Source organism: Lemur catta, chromosome 10 (assembly GCF_020740605.2).
Source record: "Lemur catta isolate mLemCat1 chromosome 10, mLemCat1.pri, whole genome shotgun sequence".
Lineage (NCBI taxonomy): Eukaryota > Metazoa > Chordata > Mammalia > Primates > Lemuridae > Lemur > Lemur catta.
In genome coordinates, this window is record NC_059137.1 from 51,493,465 (window position 1) to 51,513,013 (window position 19,549).

The following is a 19,549-nucleotide window of genomic DNA, read 5'->3' on the forward strand; positions in this document are numbered from 1 at the left end:
GAACCATGAAACACTGAGGAAAGAAACAACAGATTCCACAAATAAATGGAAAAACATATCATGTTCATGGGTCAGTAGAATTAACATTGTTAAAATGTCCATACTACCCAAAGTGGTATATAGATTCAATGCAATCCCCAACATCATATTTCATAGATCTAAAAAAAATAATTCTATGCTTTGTTTGGAACCAGAAAAGAGCCCAAACAGACAAAGAAATCTTAAGCAAAAAGAACAAATCTGGAGGCATCATTTTACCAGACTTCAAACTATACCACAAGGCTATAGTAACCAAAACAGCATGGTATTGGCACAAAAATAGAGACATAGACAAATGGAACAAAATGGAGAACCCAGATATAAAACCATCCACATAGAGCCAGCTGATCTTTGACAAAGCATGCAACAACATACACTGGGGAAAAGAAACCTTATTCAATGAGTGGTGCTGGGAAAATTGGATAGCCACATGCAGAAGAATGAAACAGGATCCATATCTCTTGCCACTCACAAAAAAATTAATTCAAGGTGAATAATAGACTTAAATATAAGGCATGAAATCATAAGAATTCTAGAAGAAAATGTAGGAAAAACCCTTCTAGATATCAGCCTAGGCAAAGAATTTATGACCGAGGCCCCAATGGCAATTATAGCAACAACAAAAATAAATACATAGGACTTGATTAAATCAAAAACCTTCTGCACAGCTAAGGAAATAATTAACAAAGCAAATAGACAACTGATAGAATGGGAGAAAATACTTGCAAACTATACATCTAATAAAGGGCTAATAACCAGATCTGTAAAGAACTCAAGCAAATCATCAAGAAAAACAAAAACAAAAACAAAATAATCCCATTAAAAAGTGGGCAAAAGACATGAACAAAAGCTTTTCACAAGAAAATAGATAAACAGCCAATAAACATATGAAAAAATGTTCAACATCACTAATCATCAATTAAAACCACAATGAGATATCACCTTACCCCAGTTAGAATGGCTTTTATTAAAAAGCCCAAAAACAATAGATGCTGGTGTGAATGCAGAGAGAAAGGAATGCTTATACACTGTTGGTGGGACTGCAAATTAGTATAACCTCTATGGAAAACAGTATGTAGATTCCTCAAAGAACTAAAAGTAGACCTACCATTCCATCCAGCAATCCCACTACTGGGTATTTACCCAAAGGAAAATAAGTCATTTTATCAAAAAGACACCGGCAACCAATGTTTATTGCAGCACAATTCACAATTGCAAAGATGTGGAATCAACCCAAGTGCCCATCAGTTCTTGAGTGAATTAACAAAATGAGGTATATTTATACCACGGAATACTACTTAGCCACAAAAAAGGATGAATTAATGCTGTTTGCAACCATTTGGGTGGAACTAGAGACCATTATCCTAAGTGAAGTATCTCAAGAATGGAAAAACAAACACCACATGTACTCACTATTAAATTGGAACTAATTTAATGAGCAATTAATGACCACACATGTGCACAGAGGGAAGTAAAACTCAGTGGAAATCAAGCAGGGGGCTGAGGGGAGGAGGGGATGGGCAAAAACCTACTTAACGGGTATAGTGAACATCATCTGGGTGATGGGCACACTTATAGCCCTGACTCAAGCATTACAAAAGCTCCATGTAACCAAAAACATTTGTGCCCCTGTAATATTTTGAAATAAATTTTTTTAAAGTTCACAGTGGCCTTAAACATAGCACAACATTTATTGCTATTGAGAAAAATTGACCCCTTTTTGCTCTGTTGTGTGGTTTACTTCATATCTATGAAAATCTGTGAGTGGCAAGTTTATAAAGAGCAGATTTTGTATCCTAGCTTTCTCATCAAACATCACATTATGAGAACTTTATAATGCCATTAAATATTCTATAAAACCATGATTCTCAATGTTACATAATAGTCCATCATATAAGTATAAAATTTATTTGATAATTTATTTACAAATAATCCTGTGACACATATCACACAGAAAAAACTTTATCTATCTAGTTATTCCCTTAGGAAAGATTCCTACAAGTTGGACAAAGGTAATGAACCTATTTAAGGATTATATTAGAGAGAGAGAGAGAGAGAGAGAGAAAGTTATATGATAGTCAAATGCTTTCCAGAAAGATTATGCTTATTATACTTAATTACATACCTAGTCATAGTGGTACTATTACTGGCATGAAGTTATCATTTTTATGTCCTGTCTTGTTAGATAGGCATGAGGCTATGTCTACCCACTGTGGTGTGCTTTCTGATCCCTGGAGGTCTATACTTTCTCATTAACCATGATAGGCCTTAGGGCTCCAAATTATCTGTCATATCACACATTTGGTCCTGGGCCCATGGCTTCCCCGGCTTTGCCTTCTTTCTTGTCTTGTTGCCCACCTGAGCTCTACTATTCCAAAGCAATACTGAACAGTTTTGCTTGATGTGAAACTATATTGCAGTCTATTCTGATACAGAAGATGACAGATGCCACTGGTGTCTACTCTGCAGCATATTGGAAAGGGCTATCTGTACTTCTTCAGTGGTTCCGGATGTGAAGGTGGTTTCTGAGCAGTTTCCAGTTTCCCTGCTTCAAATTTCCTCCTTATCTAGCAGTTGGAGGTGATGTTGACATAGTAGTGAACAGTTACCAAAGGTCAACATGTGTGTGTGTGCATGCATGAGCACATACACACACATTTTAGCTCTTGGCCCCCCACCTTGGGGTGAACAAATAGAAATAAAGTGATTATTATAGACTTTTCCCATTGCAGGAAATCACATCCATCCATCCCATTGCGCAGATTATTATAACTTCTTACATGATTATCTGGCATCAGTCAAAGAGATTTCTCAAATAGTATTAAACACAACTGTTTATCCAGGAACAATTGCCTCTGGGACTTTGGGAGTATAACTGAGGATCTCTTCAAAAGGTGCTAAGAACCTACTAGCTGCTTACTTAGATATTTTATACATACTTCAGAGATTCTCTCATTCACTCATATATGTGCATGCACACACTCACATAAACATACATACACCAAAACTGATCACAAAATTCACAATAAAAACTGTATAAAATGTAGGAAATATTGCATATTGCCAGGTCTGAAAACACTGAGAATCTGGGAAATAAGCTAAAATAATAATATCATGTTTCAAGAAAAAAAAGACAGATATTACTAGCAAATTAAAGATACAAGAAAAAAGAGAAATGAAGAGGTCTCCCATTTACTTGGCAGCCATTACATTTCAGGTACTCTGTAGTTGAATTCACCAAAGGATAGAGAATTAGGGAAAGAGAATAAACAAGAAGGTACAACCTTAAAAAGTGTTCATTACTTAAGAGGAAGGAGGAAGGGAAGTTAGAAAAGATTTGGAAAAGAATCTATCAAAGAAGTAGGAGGATAACGGGGATCCTGTATTTTTGTGGAAGTTAGGAGCTTCAAGAAACAGAAACACTTCTATACTGAAATGCTGCACAAGCAGTCCAGGATAAGAACTGACATGATTAGGTGGGATTTATTTGTAGGAGGTGACTTTTAGGAGAGAATGGATGTTAATGTTTTTTGAGTGACTTTTCTGGAGATGCCCGTTACTTCCACCTCTCCTTACACCACCTTCTTATAGAACCTACCCATGCCCCTCTCTATCTCTTCCCATTGCATCTGCCTTGCAGGTTAACAGTCCATAGGCCCCTTTCTCTCTGGACACACGATTGCAGGGATGTGGACCATCAAGATTCTTTTAGGTTCTTAACCTGGAAAATTATGTGAGTCAGAGCTATAGTGGCCTTGTCTGGGCCATGTGGCAATGGAGCTGCGTGAGCCAGTCAGCAGAGAGAGGGAGGAAGCAGAAGCACTGGGAGTAGCAGTCATGAAGACAGCAGATAGCCCCGGAAACAGGAGAGGGAGGCCACATTGCAAGAAACACATCCTTTCCTTCCTCTGGAGGCTGGGCTGCACTCTGTGGCCTGGGGTTCCATGAATTATCCCTCTTGCCTTTCAATAATTTTTAAGTGGGATTTGGTGCCTCATAATCAAATTACCCCTATCTGAGACAGTGACTACTTTGTGCCATTTAGCTGTGAGCTAAATGCTGGCTCACATAATGTTCACAAGAGCTCAGCAAAGAAGGTATCATTAACTCCCTTTTCCCAGAGAGGAATCTGAGGTTCATGAGGTTAAATAACTTGCCTTAAGTCACACAGCTGGTGAGTGAATTTGGTTCTAAATTCTCATACCACTACCCTGGGCCATGAACACTAAACAAGCTCAATTACTGCTAATTGATAAGAAGTTCTCAGGAATGCGTGAAAGGTATGTCTATACTATGATTTTTTATATTAAATTATAAATGTAACACCTTTATTTGCATTACTCATACATCAACATTCAGTATGCTCCACAATAGAGAAAGTATGTCTAAAAGTGCCAGAATCTTCTCAAAAGAAGCTTGCATTCTCCCAGCTCATGGAATAAACTACAACTACAATATGAACTTTATCACAAGTTCTTAGAGACTCTAACAGAAGTATAAGCCTTTTCAGTTATTAAAAAAATTGAAAGCCTTTTATTGTTCATGAAAAAGACAAAACTCCTCCCTTTCAAATTATTCTACTTTATAGTACAATTCCTTCTGGCTGGGAGGAGAACTTCAGACAATTTTTCAAATAACCCCAACCATTTAATCTGTACCTTTAGGAAGTCATGCTGAGAGTATATGGAAAAGAGACAGAAAGAGCCAGAAAAGGGAGGGGGGTGTGGAAGGGAGGGGATTAGGGAAAAGAAAAGGTAAGACATTGTTTCTGAAGTAGTAACAATCTTCCAGTTTTTCTGGCCTACTTTAAAACGAGCTGAGTATTTCTAGCCATAAAGAACACCTAACATTGTTTGGGCAGCTACAACTTAAAAACCTTCCACTTATCTACTCCAGACAGATCTTTCCATCTATTTGTTATCTCCATCATACAGAAATCAGGACTGCTTACATTAATTAGATACTTTCACTGGAAGTTAAGATTCTGTTTCAGTCAGTTCAGGCTATAACAAAATACCACAGATTAGGTGGCTTAAGCAATGAACACTTGTTTCTCACAGTTCTGGAGGTTGGGAAGTCCAAAATCAAGGTGCCAGCTGATTCAACTCCTGACGAGGGCTCTCTTCCTGGCTTGCAGATAGCTACCTTCTCATTGCGTCCTTACATGGTAAAGAGAGAGTAATCTCTTTCTCTCTCTTCCTTTGCTTATAAAGCCACTAATTCCATCAAGAAGGCCCTACCCTCATGATCTTATCTAACCCTAATTACCTCCCAAAAGGTTTATCTCCAAATATCATCACATTGGAGGTTAGGGCATAAACATATGAATTTGGATAGAGGACACAATTCAGTCCATACCAGATGCTTTGAACTAGTTATTAAAAAAAACTATATGAGCAACATCCAAAAATATCAGCCATGACATTATGACAGAATGTCTGCCCAAGTAGGACAGTAAACCTTAGGCAAGTACCAAGGACCTTCTATAGTTTGAGAAGGTTGGAGAAAAGATATATACATATATATATATATATATAAAGTGTCTCATATCTAGAATATATAAAGAATTCTTATAACTCAAGGATAAAAAGACAAATAGTCCAATTAAAAAATAAGCCAAGGACTTGAATAGACATTTCTCCAAAGAAAATATAATATGCCCAGTAAGCACATGCAAAGATGCTCAATACCATCAGTCATGAGTAAAATGCACCTCAAAACCACAATGAGGTAACACTTCCCATCTACTAAGATGGCTATTATCAAAAAGATGGACAACAGCAAGTGCTGTCAAGGACGTGGAGAAACGGGAAACCTCAGACATTGCTAGTGGGAATGTAAAATAATGCAGTCATTTTAAAAAACAGTCTGAAAATTCCTCAAATACTTAAACTTGGAGTTACCATATAATCCAGCAATTGTACTCCAAGGTGTATATACAAGAGAAATGAAAACATATGCCCACACAAAAACTTGTACATGAATGTTCATATCAGTATTCTTCATAATAATCAAAAAAATGGAAACAAACTAAAAGTCAGTTGATAAATGAATAGACCGGGTGCAGTGGCTCATGCCTATAATCCTAGCACCCTGGGAGGCCGAGGCAGGAGGATCCCTTGAGCTCAGGAGTATGAAAATAGCCTGAGCAAGAGCGAAACTCCATCTCTACTGAAAATAGAAAAAGTTAGCTGGGCATGGTGGTGTGGACCTGTAGTCCCAGCTACTCGGGAGGCTGAGGCAGGAGGATTGCTTGAGCCCAGGAGTTTGAGGTTGCTGTGAGCTACAATGATACCACTGCATTCTACCCAGGGTGATAGAGCCAGATTCTGTCTCAAACAAAAAAAATTGGTAAATTAATAAACAAAATGTGATCTATCCACATAATGAAATATTATTCCACTTAAAAAGGAATGAAGTAGATATATGTCATTAAATATAATATGAATAAACCTTGAAAACATCATGCTAAATGAAAGAGGCCAGATACAAAAGACAATCTATATGAATCTATTTATATGAAATACACAAAATAGGCAAATCCACAGAGACAGGAAGTAGATTATGGTCACCAGGGAATGGGCGAATGGGGAATGGAAAGTGATTGCCAATAGGTACAGAGTTTCTCTTTGGGGTAATAAAAATGTTCTGGAATTAGATAATGGTGATAATTGTACATCCTTGTGAATATATTAAAAACTGTGGATTGTACACTTTAAAAGGGTGAACTTTATGTTATGTGAATTATATCCCAATAAAGGTATAATTAAAAAAAAGATGGATGTGCTCTAATTTAGGTGTTTGAACTCTTATTTGAATTGTGGTGAAGTATTAATATATAAACCGAGTCAATGGGAGATTGTCAGTGTGAAAGCTATTTAGAGATAAAGTGATACAGGGTTTCTATTATACTCTGATTAACTTCATATTCAGGAAAGGCTGTGTTGACATCCTCAAGAGTATCTCTTAAGGAGAACAGTGATTCTGCCTCCCTACAGATTAAAGAAAGCAAGGTGCCCCGTAAATTATGAAATGACTTTGAAGCTGACAGTGGCTTCCATGTGCCAGGACTGTTCTGTGCAGCCCTACATGTCACACACACTACAGTGTAGATAATACCCTCTTGGACCCATGCACACTTCAGTAAGAATGCTACCACCATTCATTATCAGAAAGCATTTTAATTGTGACTGTAAATGCAAACTCTGCTTCAGAAGAATCTTTCTATATAGTCTTCAGAGCACACATTTAGAATATTCCTCCCTGGCACAGAAGAAAACTGAAGTGTATTCACAGGTGGTGCTTCTGCAACCATAGAAGCATTTACAATGAGTTCAATAGTCAGCTGTACATCAAAGTCACTAGAATGAACCGTTGCCTTTAAACCTCAGGTCCTAAATGATTTGCAGGGAGTGTCCATGTTCCAAAGCTTTCCGTGGGCAGTTTTACTGTTGAAACCTCTTTCTTTTAGACCAGATGTGAGGTTAGAAAAAGTAAATAAAAATATAGTTTGCTTATTGTTTGAAGGAAAAAGGCAAAAATGAGATGTCCTATTATATATCCTATATTTATTTCTTTAATGGTTCTTTTTACTAGACATCCAACACAATTCGATTCATTCTGGATCACATTTAAAATTTTTCCTTTATATAGACACCAAAAACATAGAAGGGATCTATTGAAGACAGATAGCTCACCTTATATTCTTGTCACTGGTGAAGATTTATGAATATTTGATAGCTCTTAACCTGTCAGATGAGTCTTCTTCAGATCTAAATAAGACTTTTTATTTTACGTAGTTTCCTATAGCAGCACAACATTCCGGAGCCGCTCACTGGGAGGACTCTGTCAACAATCAGCACTTCACTGGCATTAACATGCAATAAAAGACAATGAAGCATGACTCAATTAAACCACAAAAAAACTATCTTCAGATAATATTAACCCAGTGGTTTTCAAAGCCTTATGTGTTGTGGGGCTTTTGCTGCATAACTAACATTAAGGTCAGTGCTCTGTAAACATATGCCTCAGCATCTAACACACCTATACACACGATGATTTGGAGGAAAGAGTAAAACTCTGTTTTGATGTATCTCCTTTCCATACTGTATCCAGAGACTTTACAACTTATAGTATGCAATATCAATTAGTTATCATTCCTACAAAGATTAAGAACAAATTTTTCTATTGTGATGTCCACAGAAATGTAATTTGCACAGAAGATACAGTTTGGGAGACCTTTAGAGTCAGATGTGCTTAAAACAATAACTAAAAAAGATTATACAGGGGTGGTTCATAAAAAATACGTAAGCAATCCACAGTATAAACTAACAGGACATCTGATATGCCGATCAACACATTCCACAGCCAGAAAAGAGTCTTAGAATAAAATTATTAAGGTACGAGAGAAAAGATAGAGCTCTTCTAATATGTAAATTTACACATTTATGTCTCACTTAACCAGGAGGAATGGATGCGTTCCTTTTTTCTTTTTCTTTTCTTTATTTTTTGGGGGGGAGGCTGTACTTGAAATATTTTAAATCTTCAATATTTTAGGTTTGACTTTATTGAACACTTAGTCATTTCAATTAAAATTTCTCTCATTAAACTAAGCCATCAGGAAAAATTATATGATTTCACCAAATTAATGACAAAATGGATTTAAATATTATATAGTAAAATTTTCAATTTCTCTTGTATGAAAGCTATAAAAATATGTCAACCAAAATGGAATTAAATAAAAATAATCATTTAAAGTAGACCTTTAAGATAAATTTAATACATTTAAGGCATGCTACCTTTTTAAAACTGTAGAAATTAAAATGCACATCGAAAGCACAGGTTAATTGAAGAATTATCAAAAATGTTGGCAATAGAGTGTGACTGTATGCTGGCCCAATATAATAACCACTGTTTATTATATTCAGAAGCCATGACTATAAAATGAAAACCTAAACAAATTTGGAAATTCAAGTTATGAAGGCAACTAATCACAATAATTTTTAAAAAGGAATAATTTTCTGTGTGCTAATATCAAAGGATTACATATTAATCTTTTATAATGAAACACTAAGAGTTTACTGGTTGTCTTAGTTTCCTACAGCTGCTGTAACAAGTTACTACAAACTGTGGCTTAAAACAACACGAATTTATCCTATCACAGTCCTTGAACCTCTCTGAGAGGAGAATCCATTTCCTTGCCTTCTTCAGCTTCTAGCAGCTGCCAATATGCTTAGGTCTGGCTCCTTCCTCCATCTTTTCAACCTCTGTTTCAACCCCTGAACACATCATTTCAACCTCTGCTTCTATAATCACATCACCTTCTCCACTCTATAGTTAAACCAACCCCTGTGCTCCTTCTCTTATAAAGATACTTTTTATTGCATTTAGGGCCCACTCAGATAATCCAGGATAATTCCCCCATCTCAAAATCCTCAATTTAATCACATTTACAAAGTCCCTTTTGCCATAAAAGGTAATATTCATAAGTTCCAGGGATTAGGACATGGTTATCTTTAAGGACCATTATTCAGCCAACTACACTAGTCCAAAAAATATATTTTAAAATCTTCATGCTACAACTTACACAGGTAAATGCTTTCATGATCAGCCTTACTCATCAGATGCCATTGCTCTCCACTGGGAAGTAACAGTTTAGTCAGGCTGGCTCACCATCAGCATCTTTCAACAGAGGTCTGCCTCTGAGTGCATCTGTGTGGCCCCTCAGCCCAAGCTAGAGGTACTGGGCAACATAGTGAGGGCGGTGGTTTCTCTGAAAGATGGGTACAAACTTCACAATTATTTCAGTTACTAGTTACATATATACTACCATTAAGTTTTATCTAATCAATGGATAAGAAATCTGGATTCTGGATAGGTGCGGTGGCTCACACCTGTAATCCTAGCATTCTGGGGGGGCAAGGTGGGAGGATCGCTTGAAGTCAGGAGTTCGAGACCAGCCTGAGCAAGAGTGAGACCCTGTCTCTACCAAAAATACAAAAAATTAGCTGGGCCTGGTGGCACACGCCTGTAGTCCCAGCTACTCGAGAGGCTGAGGTGGGAGGATCGCTTGAGCCCAGGAGTTTGAGGTTGCAGTGAGCTATGATGATGTCACTGCCCTCTACCCAGGGTGACAGAGCAAAACTTTATCCCCTCAGCCCCCCAAAAAGAAAGAAATCTGTATTCAAACCAAACATACTTCTCTTTTAAAAGTGTTCATTATTTCTGGAAAGTAGTCTTGGAAAAGTGAAAATAACATGGGCTTCAGAGTTGCAACTCTGGGTGTACTAATTCCTAGGTTATACGTGATCTTAGGTAATCAAATACTTAAACTTTTAGATCCTCAATTATTCATGTCTAAAATGGTGATGCAAATACTTACTATAGTAGTTTATTGTGAGAATATTAGAGTTTTGCTATAGTGACTGGCATAAAATAGTTGCTCAATAAATATTAATTATCTTCCACCTTCTATATTAGAAAACTTGTCCATAAAAAGTACACACTGAAATAGGATCAATTTATCATTGTTCAGTATGGTGTGCAGAATGAATTCAGATATAACATAAAGTAACATGAAAATAATAATAATCTTGTTAAGCATTCAATAATGGCACAATCATATATCATTCAATAATATAATAGCATATATCACAAATAAGAAAAAGAGTTGCTAAGTTTAATTAGACTCAGACATTTGGTAAACTGAAGTGATTATTCTTTTTAAAAGGTTATTTACTTATATCATTAAATTATCACTGAATTGGCAATTCTTGCAATTACCTAAGCCTCTTTGCGTTTGTGTTATGTCATTCCAAAATATTTGTATTAAAAATATTTGTAAACCCTCAAAAAATAAGTGTGACTTAGGTATCAGAATAATAACTTTAAGAATTAATAGTGATGGGTAATATTAATATAAGCATTTTTCTAGATCACAGAAGGTTAGTAAGAAAATCTACATACTGAGATATATAGTAAAACTTCCTTTCCTGTACAAAAATAATTGAAGTCTTTCTCTGAAGAAATGTCTATTCTATACATTATTCTTAAGGAGATAAAGCAGCTGATAGAGCAACTGTCCTTGCCAACACAACACAGATCTCAAATATGCAGCAATTGGTCACTAAGGTGCTTAGAAGCAGTCTAGAGTTTCTCAGATCTCCATAGGATATGTCATTAAATCTCCTCCTCCTGCTGGGTCTGACTTCTGGGAAAAAAGCATATGCTACAAATATTACTGTATTTGGTAGTGAATACTAATGATTGCTCAGGAGGTTCATCTTTCAGTTTCTATGGCCTTTAGCACCTAGTTGCTTATAAATGGGACATGCTTTGATTTGATTTAATAATCTTTTTGAATTTATAGTTAAGAATTTACCGTATAAAATGTATCTGTAAAATCATACCTATATATAGAGAGAAACATACATATTTATTTTGGTGTTATCCCATTAACAGATTGTAAAATTATGGCAAGAAGACCAATGCCTGTCCAGGCACATTTTACAAAGGTGTTTTTTTTCTCTAAAATTAGTAAAATCTGAAAACGGATTCAATGCAAGCATACACACACACAAAGACAGACATATATGTTATATATAGAAACACTGCTTTTCTATAGTGTGAAAATTGGAAGCTCAATGATATCATATAAACTAAAAAACTGTCTATCGATTTCTATATGAACAATAACCTAACCATTGTATGGAATGGCAGATGAAAGTGTTTTGAAATGTGCAAAAATTATTCTATGATTTATATAAAAGCAATCAATAGCAATTTCTGTGTTACAATAAATTTGCAAGTTGAATTGCATGCAGGTTACTTTACACAGGGCATATTAAAAAGAATAATTCCAAGGAAAGAATTAAGAGAAATTTGGTTTAAGATATAATTTAACTCCACATGAAAAGCTTTCTAAAGTTTTACATAAAGCTAATTATATTAGCTCAGTATTATAAGAAATAGTATTGTGTTATATAGTATGACAATAATTGTCACCTCAGATGGCATAAATCACTTGGCTAATTTGACTAATATGTAAATAGTAATCTAAATATAGATTTTATTTACCAAGGCAAATAAAAAAAATTCTCAGAACTTGGGTATTTTTGAATCAAATGTCACTGTAAAGATAAGACAACATAGCCTCCATAATACATGCTGTTATTTTCTAATTTATCCATAATGAAAAACTCCATAATGAAAAATAATATAAATTTTGTATCAAAACTCTTCATAAAAAACTACAGTTCACATCAGAAGTTAATATCACTGGGGAGTTAAATGATTAATACGCAAACAAATACACATTACACATATTCTTTTGTTCTTCACTTACCATGATGCGAACTGCAAGGATTTAACCTTTAAGGGTTAAAGAGTTTAATCAATGTCAATGTCTGATCTTCTGAAGGCGATAAAGAACAGTCTGTCTAGCGATACCCAACAGAACATCACTTTGTCAAGCCACAGCGCCCAAAAGCTTGTCAAGTAAGTTACCAGAAACCTCTTTGTGGTTAGAACTCAGCTCCTTCCTGCTTGACCTATTATTTGATATTTGACCACTTGGTTGCAAGACACTTGCTCTTTCTAGCTGAAATGTCACTGGGGCATCTTGTCAGCTCCCCGACATCTCGGCCTGACATACAATTTTACTTTTGTGTGCTACAAGGCAGAAAATGCAGGGCAATGGCCTTGTTTTAAATTCTGTCAGCATCAAAGATGGGCGTCACTCTTGGGTCCTACCAACAACAAAAACAAAAAAAGGAGTCTATTTTGAAGGTCAAAACAGCCATTACCTTGAAGTTTTTCAGCTTATACTAAATATATTACCTGCTATACTGGTGTGGGAACTGTCCTTATAAAGTGCCTAAACACACCACAGAAATCCTCCCAGCACAACTGCTCTACTTTCTTATCAAATGCAGACTTGGTAAAAGAATGAGTTTTCAATGCCTGCAGGGACCAGATTCAGCAGTTAACTTAACTTGTTCAAATGGGCAAGTGGTATCATGTAACTTTACAAGGAGCAACCTGACCTTCTCACATTGACCAGGAGTGACATTATTGTGCAGGAGGAGAAGCAGTCACATCATTTCTGTTTTGCACAACCTGCTTAAAGTTTGCAACTAAATGCTTGTCTTCAGTTGAGCTGACAAGAGAGAAGAGGGGGCTCAGTGAACCATGGCAGGGCTGCCATGAAATGACAGGAATCATTGGCATACATTTCAAATAGCTCTCTCAAACCTATTAAAGTATTGCAGTCCTGCTTTAAAATAGACAAGTATGAAACAACTTTGATAGATAGAGACTAAAATGGCTTATTGATTTTTTTAAGTCCGAGGGAAATTACCCAAAATGTGTCATTCTTTAACATTTAAAAATATGTTACATAAAAATGAGCAACTGTGATAATAAATAAAACTTAGAAAAAAGTTGGTTATTTCCTTATTCAAGGAGACACAGCTACCCATGCACATTAAGATATCACACAATTTTTAAAAACCCACTGCCACTTGTGCTGGAACAAAATTCAACTGATAAGAAAAGCCCCTTCAAAACAATTTTAATTGTACTGTTAACTCTTCCTCCATTTTTTATTTCATAAAGTCATAATCCAATCTGAGTTGGTCTTTTGGCATTAGCAGAGATGGTCACTGGAGAGGAGTGAGATGATGTCAGAGCATGGGGCGTTGTATTTACAAATGTCTCCTTTAAGAAAGTGTAAGTTGTATCAAGTTCAGCTTTCAATGGCAAAAAATCCCCAACACCAATTGTGTCAGCTGGAAGAGTAGCTCTTGAAGGAATGGAGAGATTTGAATGGTCTCGTGACCCTGTCTGTGACATACAAAAGAAAAAAATAATAAACATAGAGCTGAAAACTCTTAAACAGAGCCTAAAACCATAAACGGGAAGTAAACTAATAATAATAGTAATATAAAATGGAATGGAAATTGCTATTTAAGTAATCAATATGATAATATATAAATATTAAATTATTTTCCAAGTGTGACGCAATCTCTTATCTGCTCTGTCATAAACTTTTCAGGACAATAAGAGTTTGCCTAAACACCAAAACTTTACATAAAACTTTATATAAAACTTTGATACAATAAAGTTACATCAAAGAGTCAATACAATCAGGCATTTTTACCTGGACTCCAATCAATTGGCAATTTACAGAAACCAATACTAATATTTATTTCATTGTACTATATAATATGTGTCATATAATATGGAAGATTAGGCCTCTTAGAAAATAAACTATGGTTATTTATGTTTTTTTAATCTATCAGCATGACTGACTTAACTGACAAACACAGCACAAAGAAAAATAAGCAGATATCAGTGACCCCTAGAAAACAGCATACTGAGATATAAAATTCTAGTGAGAAGAACTTTTTGCCTTTACTTTTAATAATAATGCCAACACCTAGCTTTGATAAAGACTGTTCTATTATTAGTATTTTGAGATCATATATCAAAATAAGGGGTTGAAAATAATTTCTCACATATTTTAAAAAATTGCTGGTATCCAGACACTCTTGGAAATCAAACCTAAGAAATGCCACATACCCATGAAGTACTTGACAACAGAGTTAACATTTTGATAAAGCTATACATTTAAGCCTCAAGTAACATTGGTAATTAGTAGTTAATATTTTACATGAATGAAGTCTTAGCAGTAAAGCAGGTAAGTATTATTTTATGACATTTAAAGATAATAGGAAATAGCACTGAAATAGTACAATAATGATCAATTGTATGTCAGAATTTTCCAGATTCCCAGCAAATAAATGTGGCAGAGATAAGTCTAGTCATAAGCATCTCCACTAAAAACCATATTCTATATTGTAGGGTTTTTTTTCAAAAAGTACTTTTTTAGTAGATCCTCTTACAGTTTTGATAACAAAATAATGTAGAGTATAAGGGTCTGCTTTATTATGTCATGTCATACAAAATTGTTTCTATATGTGAAAACAAGAGGGAAGCTACTGATTGCTTTAGGAAAGTATTAGAAATTCAACTGTTGTATGCATTACCATTTTTGTGGATTTTTTTTAAAACTACAGCTGGAGAAAAATCAATGTCTGCATCTAACACCTAGTTCAGCAATTTTCTTTGATCTCTGTTCTTTTGATTTCTTGATAGTCTACTGTAAGCCTGTAGCTGACAGACATCATCTCTTTTTATATCGGAAGTTAAAAAACACCTAAAGTGGCCACTTGAATAGCTCTATGAGGAGAGGGCTTAGCTTATTCCCATGGAAGGAAAAGAACTTCCAAAATTATGAATTGACCCTGATTAATGGCACTGATGAGGTTTCACTTGCAGAACCTTAATACTGGGCCTGACCATGTCAGTTTGGAACCCAAACAGAGGCATCTCATTACATCAGAGGCTGGAGATGTAGACTTTTGCACTTTTACTACTACTGCAATCACCTTTTCTGATTTTTTTCCAGCTATGTATCTAAATTGGCAATGTCATTACTTGCTGCTGTAAACACTATAGTGCCATCTACTAACTTCTCATTCTGCCAGACCTGGGGGTGAGGGGAATGCTGGAAGAGCAGGAAATGGTGGGGACTGATTTTCTTCTTAATAAAACTTAGTTATAGCTATAGTATTCTTTATTATGACAAAAGAATATTGTCAGTCCAGGCTTCAAAATTTAATTTTGATACATCTTTATACTTCACATTCTGGTCTAAGAAAACTATGTATGAAAAGAGAGGAGGGTGCACAATCAGACTAAGGAAGGTCAGGTATCCTCTGAGGGTATTTTCTTCTTGATATTTTAGGCTAGAGAAAGGTCACAGAGCCAAACTGACTGACCATTCCTGTTTTGTCAATATTAGGGATATGCATAATTTACTCAAACCTATATACTGCACTTAAAGTTTCCCCTTTTGTTCCTGTGAATTCGGCAACCTAACATTACAAAGTTAGGAAGGCAGTCCTAACTGCCCATTTCTCTTTAATGTCCCTTTGTAGGGATCTTGGCACCCTACAAAGGCCCTCCTTTTTCCTTTTTTCATCTTTACAAGATGACTATTTTCCACTATGTTGTCTGAAAGCACCCTTTTCTCTAATATTTAACATTCATTGAAAAATAACCTTGAAATGGGGTCTTGAGCATTTCTCTAATATTTCAAATCAGCCTCACTTTCTGTACACTATCTTCTGATCTTATGCGCTAAACATGCAAGATTGCCTTAAAAAACTCATTTGAGAGAAAGAGAGAAAGAGAGAGAGAGAGAGAGAGAGAGAGATTTCCTTAAAGACCTGTACCCCCGGCTGGGAGCGGTGGCTCACGCCTGTAATCCTAGCACTCTGAGAGACCGAGGCAGGTGGATCATTTGAGTTCAGGAGACCACCCTGAGCAAGAGCGAGACCCTGTCTCTACTAAAAATAGAAAGAAATTATATGGACAACTAAAAATATATAGAGAAAAATTTAGCCAGGCATGGTGGCACATGCCTGTAGTCCTAGCTACTTGGGAGGCTGAGGCAGGAGGATTGCTTGAGCCCAGGAGTTCGAGGTTGCTGTGAGCTAAGCTGATGCCACAGCACTCTAGCCTGGGCAACAGAGTAAGACTCTGTCTCAAAAAAAAAAAAAAAAAAAAAGACTTGTACCCCCAAAAGGTATACCCTCTAGCAAGTAAACAAACTTACTCCTGTGTAAAGGAAAACAAATGACTGCTTTTGCTACTGGGATCATTTGCTGTACTGCTAGAATATAATTTTTTCCATGAAATGGTATAAAATCTGATTTTAAGTCACTTAATAGTTTAAAAAGAATCCAGCAAAAATTCTGGTGAAATTTTGATTTGAGAATTTGATGTTAAAGTAACAGGTAAATGTGAACGATTTTTCTTATTACAAATTATATCCAGAAATACATCATAACACTTTTTAATGTAACACAGTGAGTAAAAGCCAGTTAAGTAACTTTTTGTCAGAGATCATTAAAAGTTAATATTCACCACCTGATCTTATATTTTAAATCTGTAAAGTCCATGGTCATTTAAACTACTTTTTAAACTGCTGCAGTGTTCTTTCTGTCTCTTATGTAAATCTAAATTTAGGCAATTTTTCAAAAGGAAATTAGTTACCTGAAATAAAAGCTAGGTGTCATGTGAATCTTTATGGAAGCACTTTTATTTACTCAATAAGCTGTAAATGATTCTATTTGAACTGTTATAGTCCATCAGCTAAATACATATTCACAATCCAAAATGTGTCTACTAAATTTCTGCATTTTAAGAATCTTATGAAATACAATAATTGGATGTGGCCAATAGCCATTTTTCAAGGCTCTAATATCTTAATTTTCTAAGAATGTTTTCCAAACAAAAATAAATAAATAAAGCATTAGTCTAATAACAAAATAATCACCCAATAAATTGCCTATATATCAAAGCCTTTTTGCCGACCAAGGCTTCTGAAACAATGACACTAAGCCATTTGTCTCCTGTGTAGCATTTATGATCAAGTTAAGTCTTCTAGAATTTAGTATTATAAAAAGTGAAGGAAAATGTGATTTAGGAAGCCTGAGTAGTATTGCCTGGAGATTATGCTAAGCACATAGTGTGGTGAAAAAAATACCAGACTGAAGATCAGCAGACTATAGTTTCTTCTCCCAGTTCCATTACAATCTAACTAACTGGGTCATTTTGGGCAGATGAATTAGTCCATCCAAGTCTCACCTCCCTTGCCTATAAAATGAGGGGCTGGAGCTCTGAAGTTCCACAGGTCCATCATAATTCCATGTATGACAGTACATAATGTTAACACCTAACTTTCGGGGGTTGCATTAACCCAGAAATCATAAACTCCCAAATATAATACCTAAGATTTTGAGAAGATATAGATAGGCCATTCTTAAGGGGAAGTAACACATATTACACATGATTCTAAAATAAAGCAGATAGATAAGAAGATTAGCTACAGTTTAGATGATGTGGCTTCCTTCAATTAAATTCTATAATACACTTTTCATTACTTCAACCTCCATGTTGATGTTTTAAGCCCTGTAAATTATTGACTGGTTTTAAATAGGGTGCACAATTCCATATAAACTGATGAAGAAATCAAAGCACCCACAAGAGGCCCTTACAATGAGGCTCCCTGGCCATTTCTACCTTAGTTCCTAAAGTGTTTTTACCACTAGAGTCTCAGTATTCAGTGTCCCAAAGTTTTCTTCCTTCCAAATACTTCAACTTAGTTAACCAAATTCTACCTGTCCATTGTCCAATTCTGCCATGGTAGTATCATAGGACAGTTTATACAGACAATCAGAGTTGGCAATAATCACATACAGTTTTCTCTTATAGAATATTCAATTATATATCTTATATTATATATACACATACACACATTCACCTTATAAATACATACACATATATACTTGATATATGCATTTATATATATATACACAAACACATCTGCTATCATGCATTAAATATTTATTCATTGTACAGTAGTTAACAATTCTAACTTTTAGTTAACAATACCAAACCTATAGGAATATTTTCCCTACAAGTCATTGAACCTTACTACAAACTAGTTTGATTTTTTAGCTCAGTGACATCAATGCATGGGGGAAATGTGAGTCAGTGGAGCAATGTAAAGTCTCTAGATAGGAAATACACTAAGAGTCCTGTGTTATCTAGACACTAAGAAAGAAGGACAATCATAGAGGTAGAAACCAATCAGAAAAGAGAGGCAGAAGATATTAACAACAAACTTGATTCACATCATGATTTTGTCCTCAAGCACACATTTAGCATTTGTTCAGGAAGCCCAGTTCTCAAGTCAATCTATCTGGTTCAAATTCAATCTCCATTACTTGTTTGACGTGGAAGATTGATTGGATAGGTGGTTTCAATTCTTCATGCTTCCCTATAGCCGTGGCCTTTTTTGCCATGTGACTTTGCTGCACTTTGCAGTCTGGCTCACAAGTTCTTGGCTTCCCTGTCTAGCTTCCCTGTCTACCATTTCCTCACTTGTACTATGCAATCAAGGTACATGGAACTGAAAGTCCCTAAATATGACACTCCATAGTTTACACTGGCCTCCTGTATATCTACTTCTGCCCTTTGTTGGGTGAATTCTATGCGTTTCCAACTTGGGTCAAGATTTGCCTCTTTGGTAAGGCTTTTCCAGAACCTCTTCTCACCTTTTCCCAACTACCCTTAACCACAACATCTCCTTTTTATAATTCCTTTATAAGCATTTATTTTACTATTTTTATACTTATTTGTATATCTTTATATTTTCCCTATAAAACTATGAGAGTCCAGTGTGATGGAATCCTGACTGTGTATTCCCACCACTTAGCAGAATATTTGGTGCTAAAGTAGATTCCTAAATGATGAGTGACAGAATGAACAAACACTCATAGTATTACTTCAGATTATGACCCAATTAGAAGTAGTACAGTATAGTGGAAAGAATATGGGCTTTGAAGGTGGTGAGACCTTGGGTTTCAAACTTTATTCT

The 19,549-nt window shown here is 35.6% G+C and overlaps 1 protein-coding gene across 7 annotated transcripts in view; it reads right to left on the reverse strand.

The window, feature by feature from the left end:
• CCDC171 (coiled-coil domain containing 171) overlaps nt 1-19,549 on the reverse strand; it is a 367,143-nt gene that overhangs the window by 51,494 nt on the left and 296,100 nt on the right. Inside the window, exon 25 of one of the 7 annotated variants that reach the window (XM_045563090.1) lies at nt 13,478-13,881. The exons of 4 other annotated variants lie outside the window; for them this stretch is intronic. In XM_045563090.1, the coding sequence (XP_045419046.1) occupies nt 13,654-13,881 (228 nt within the window). In that variant the 3' untranslated portion in view covers nt 13,478-13,653. Of the gene's footprint in view, nt 1-13,477; nt 13,882-19,549 lie in introns of those variants that run through there. 2 more of the 7 variants (XM_045563093.1, XM_045563094.1) reach the window with 2 other exon arrangements.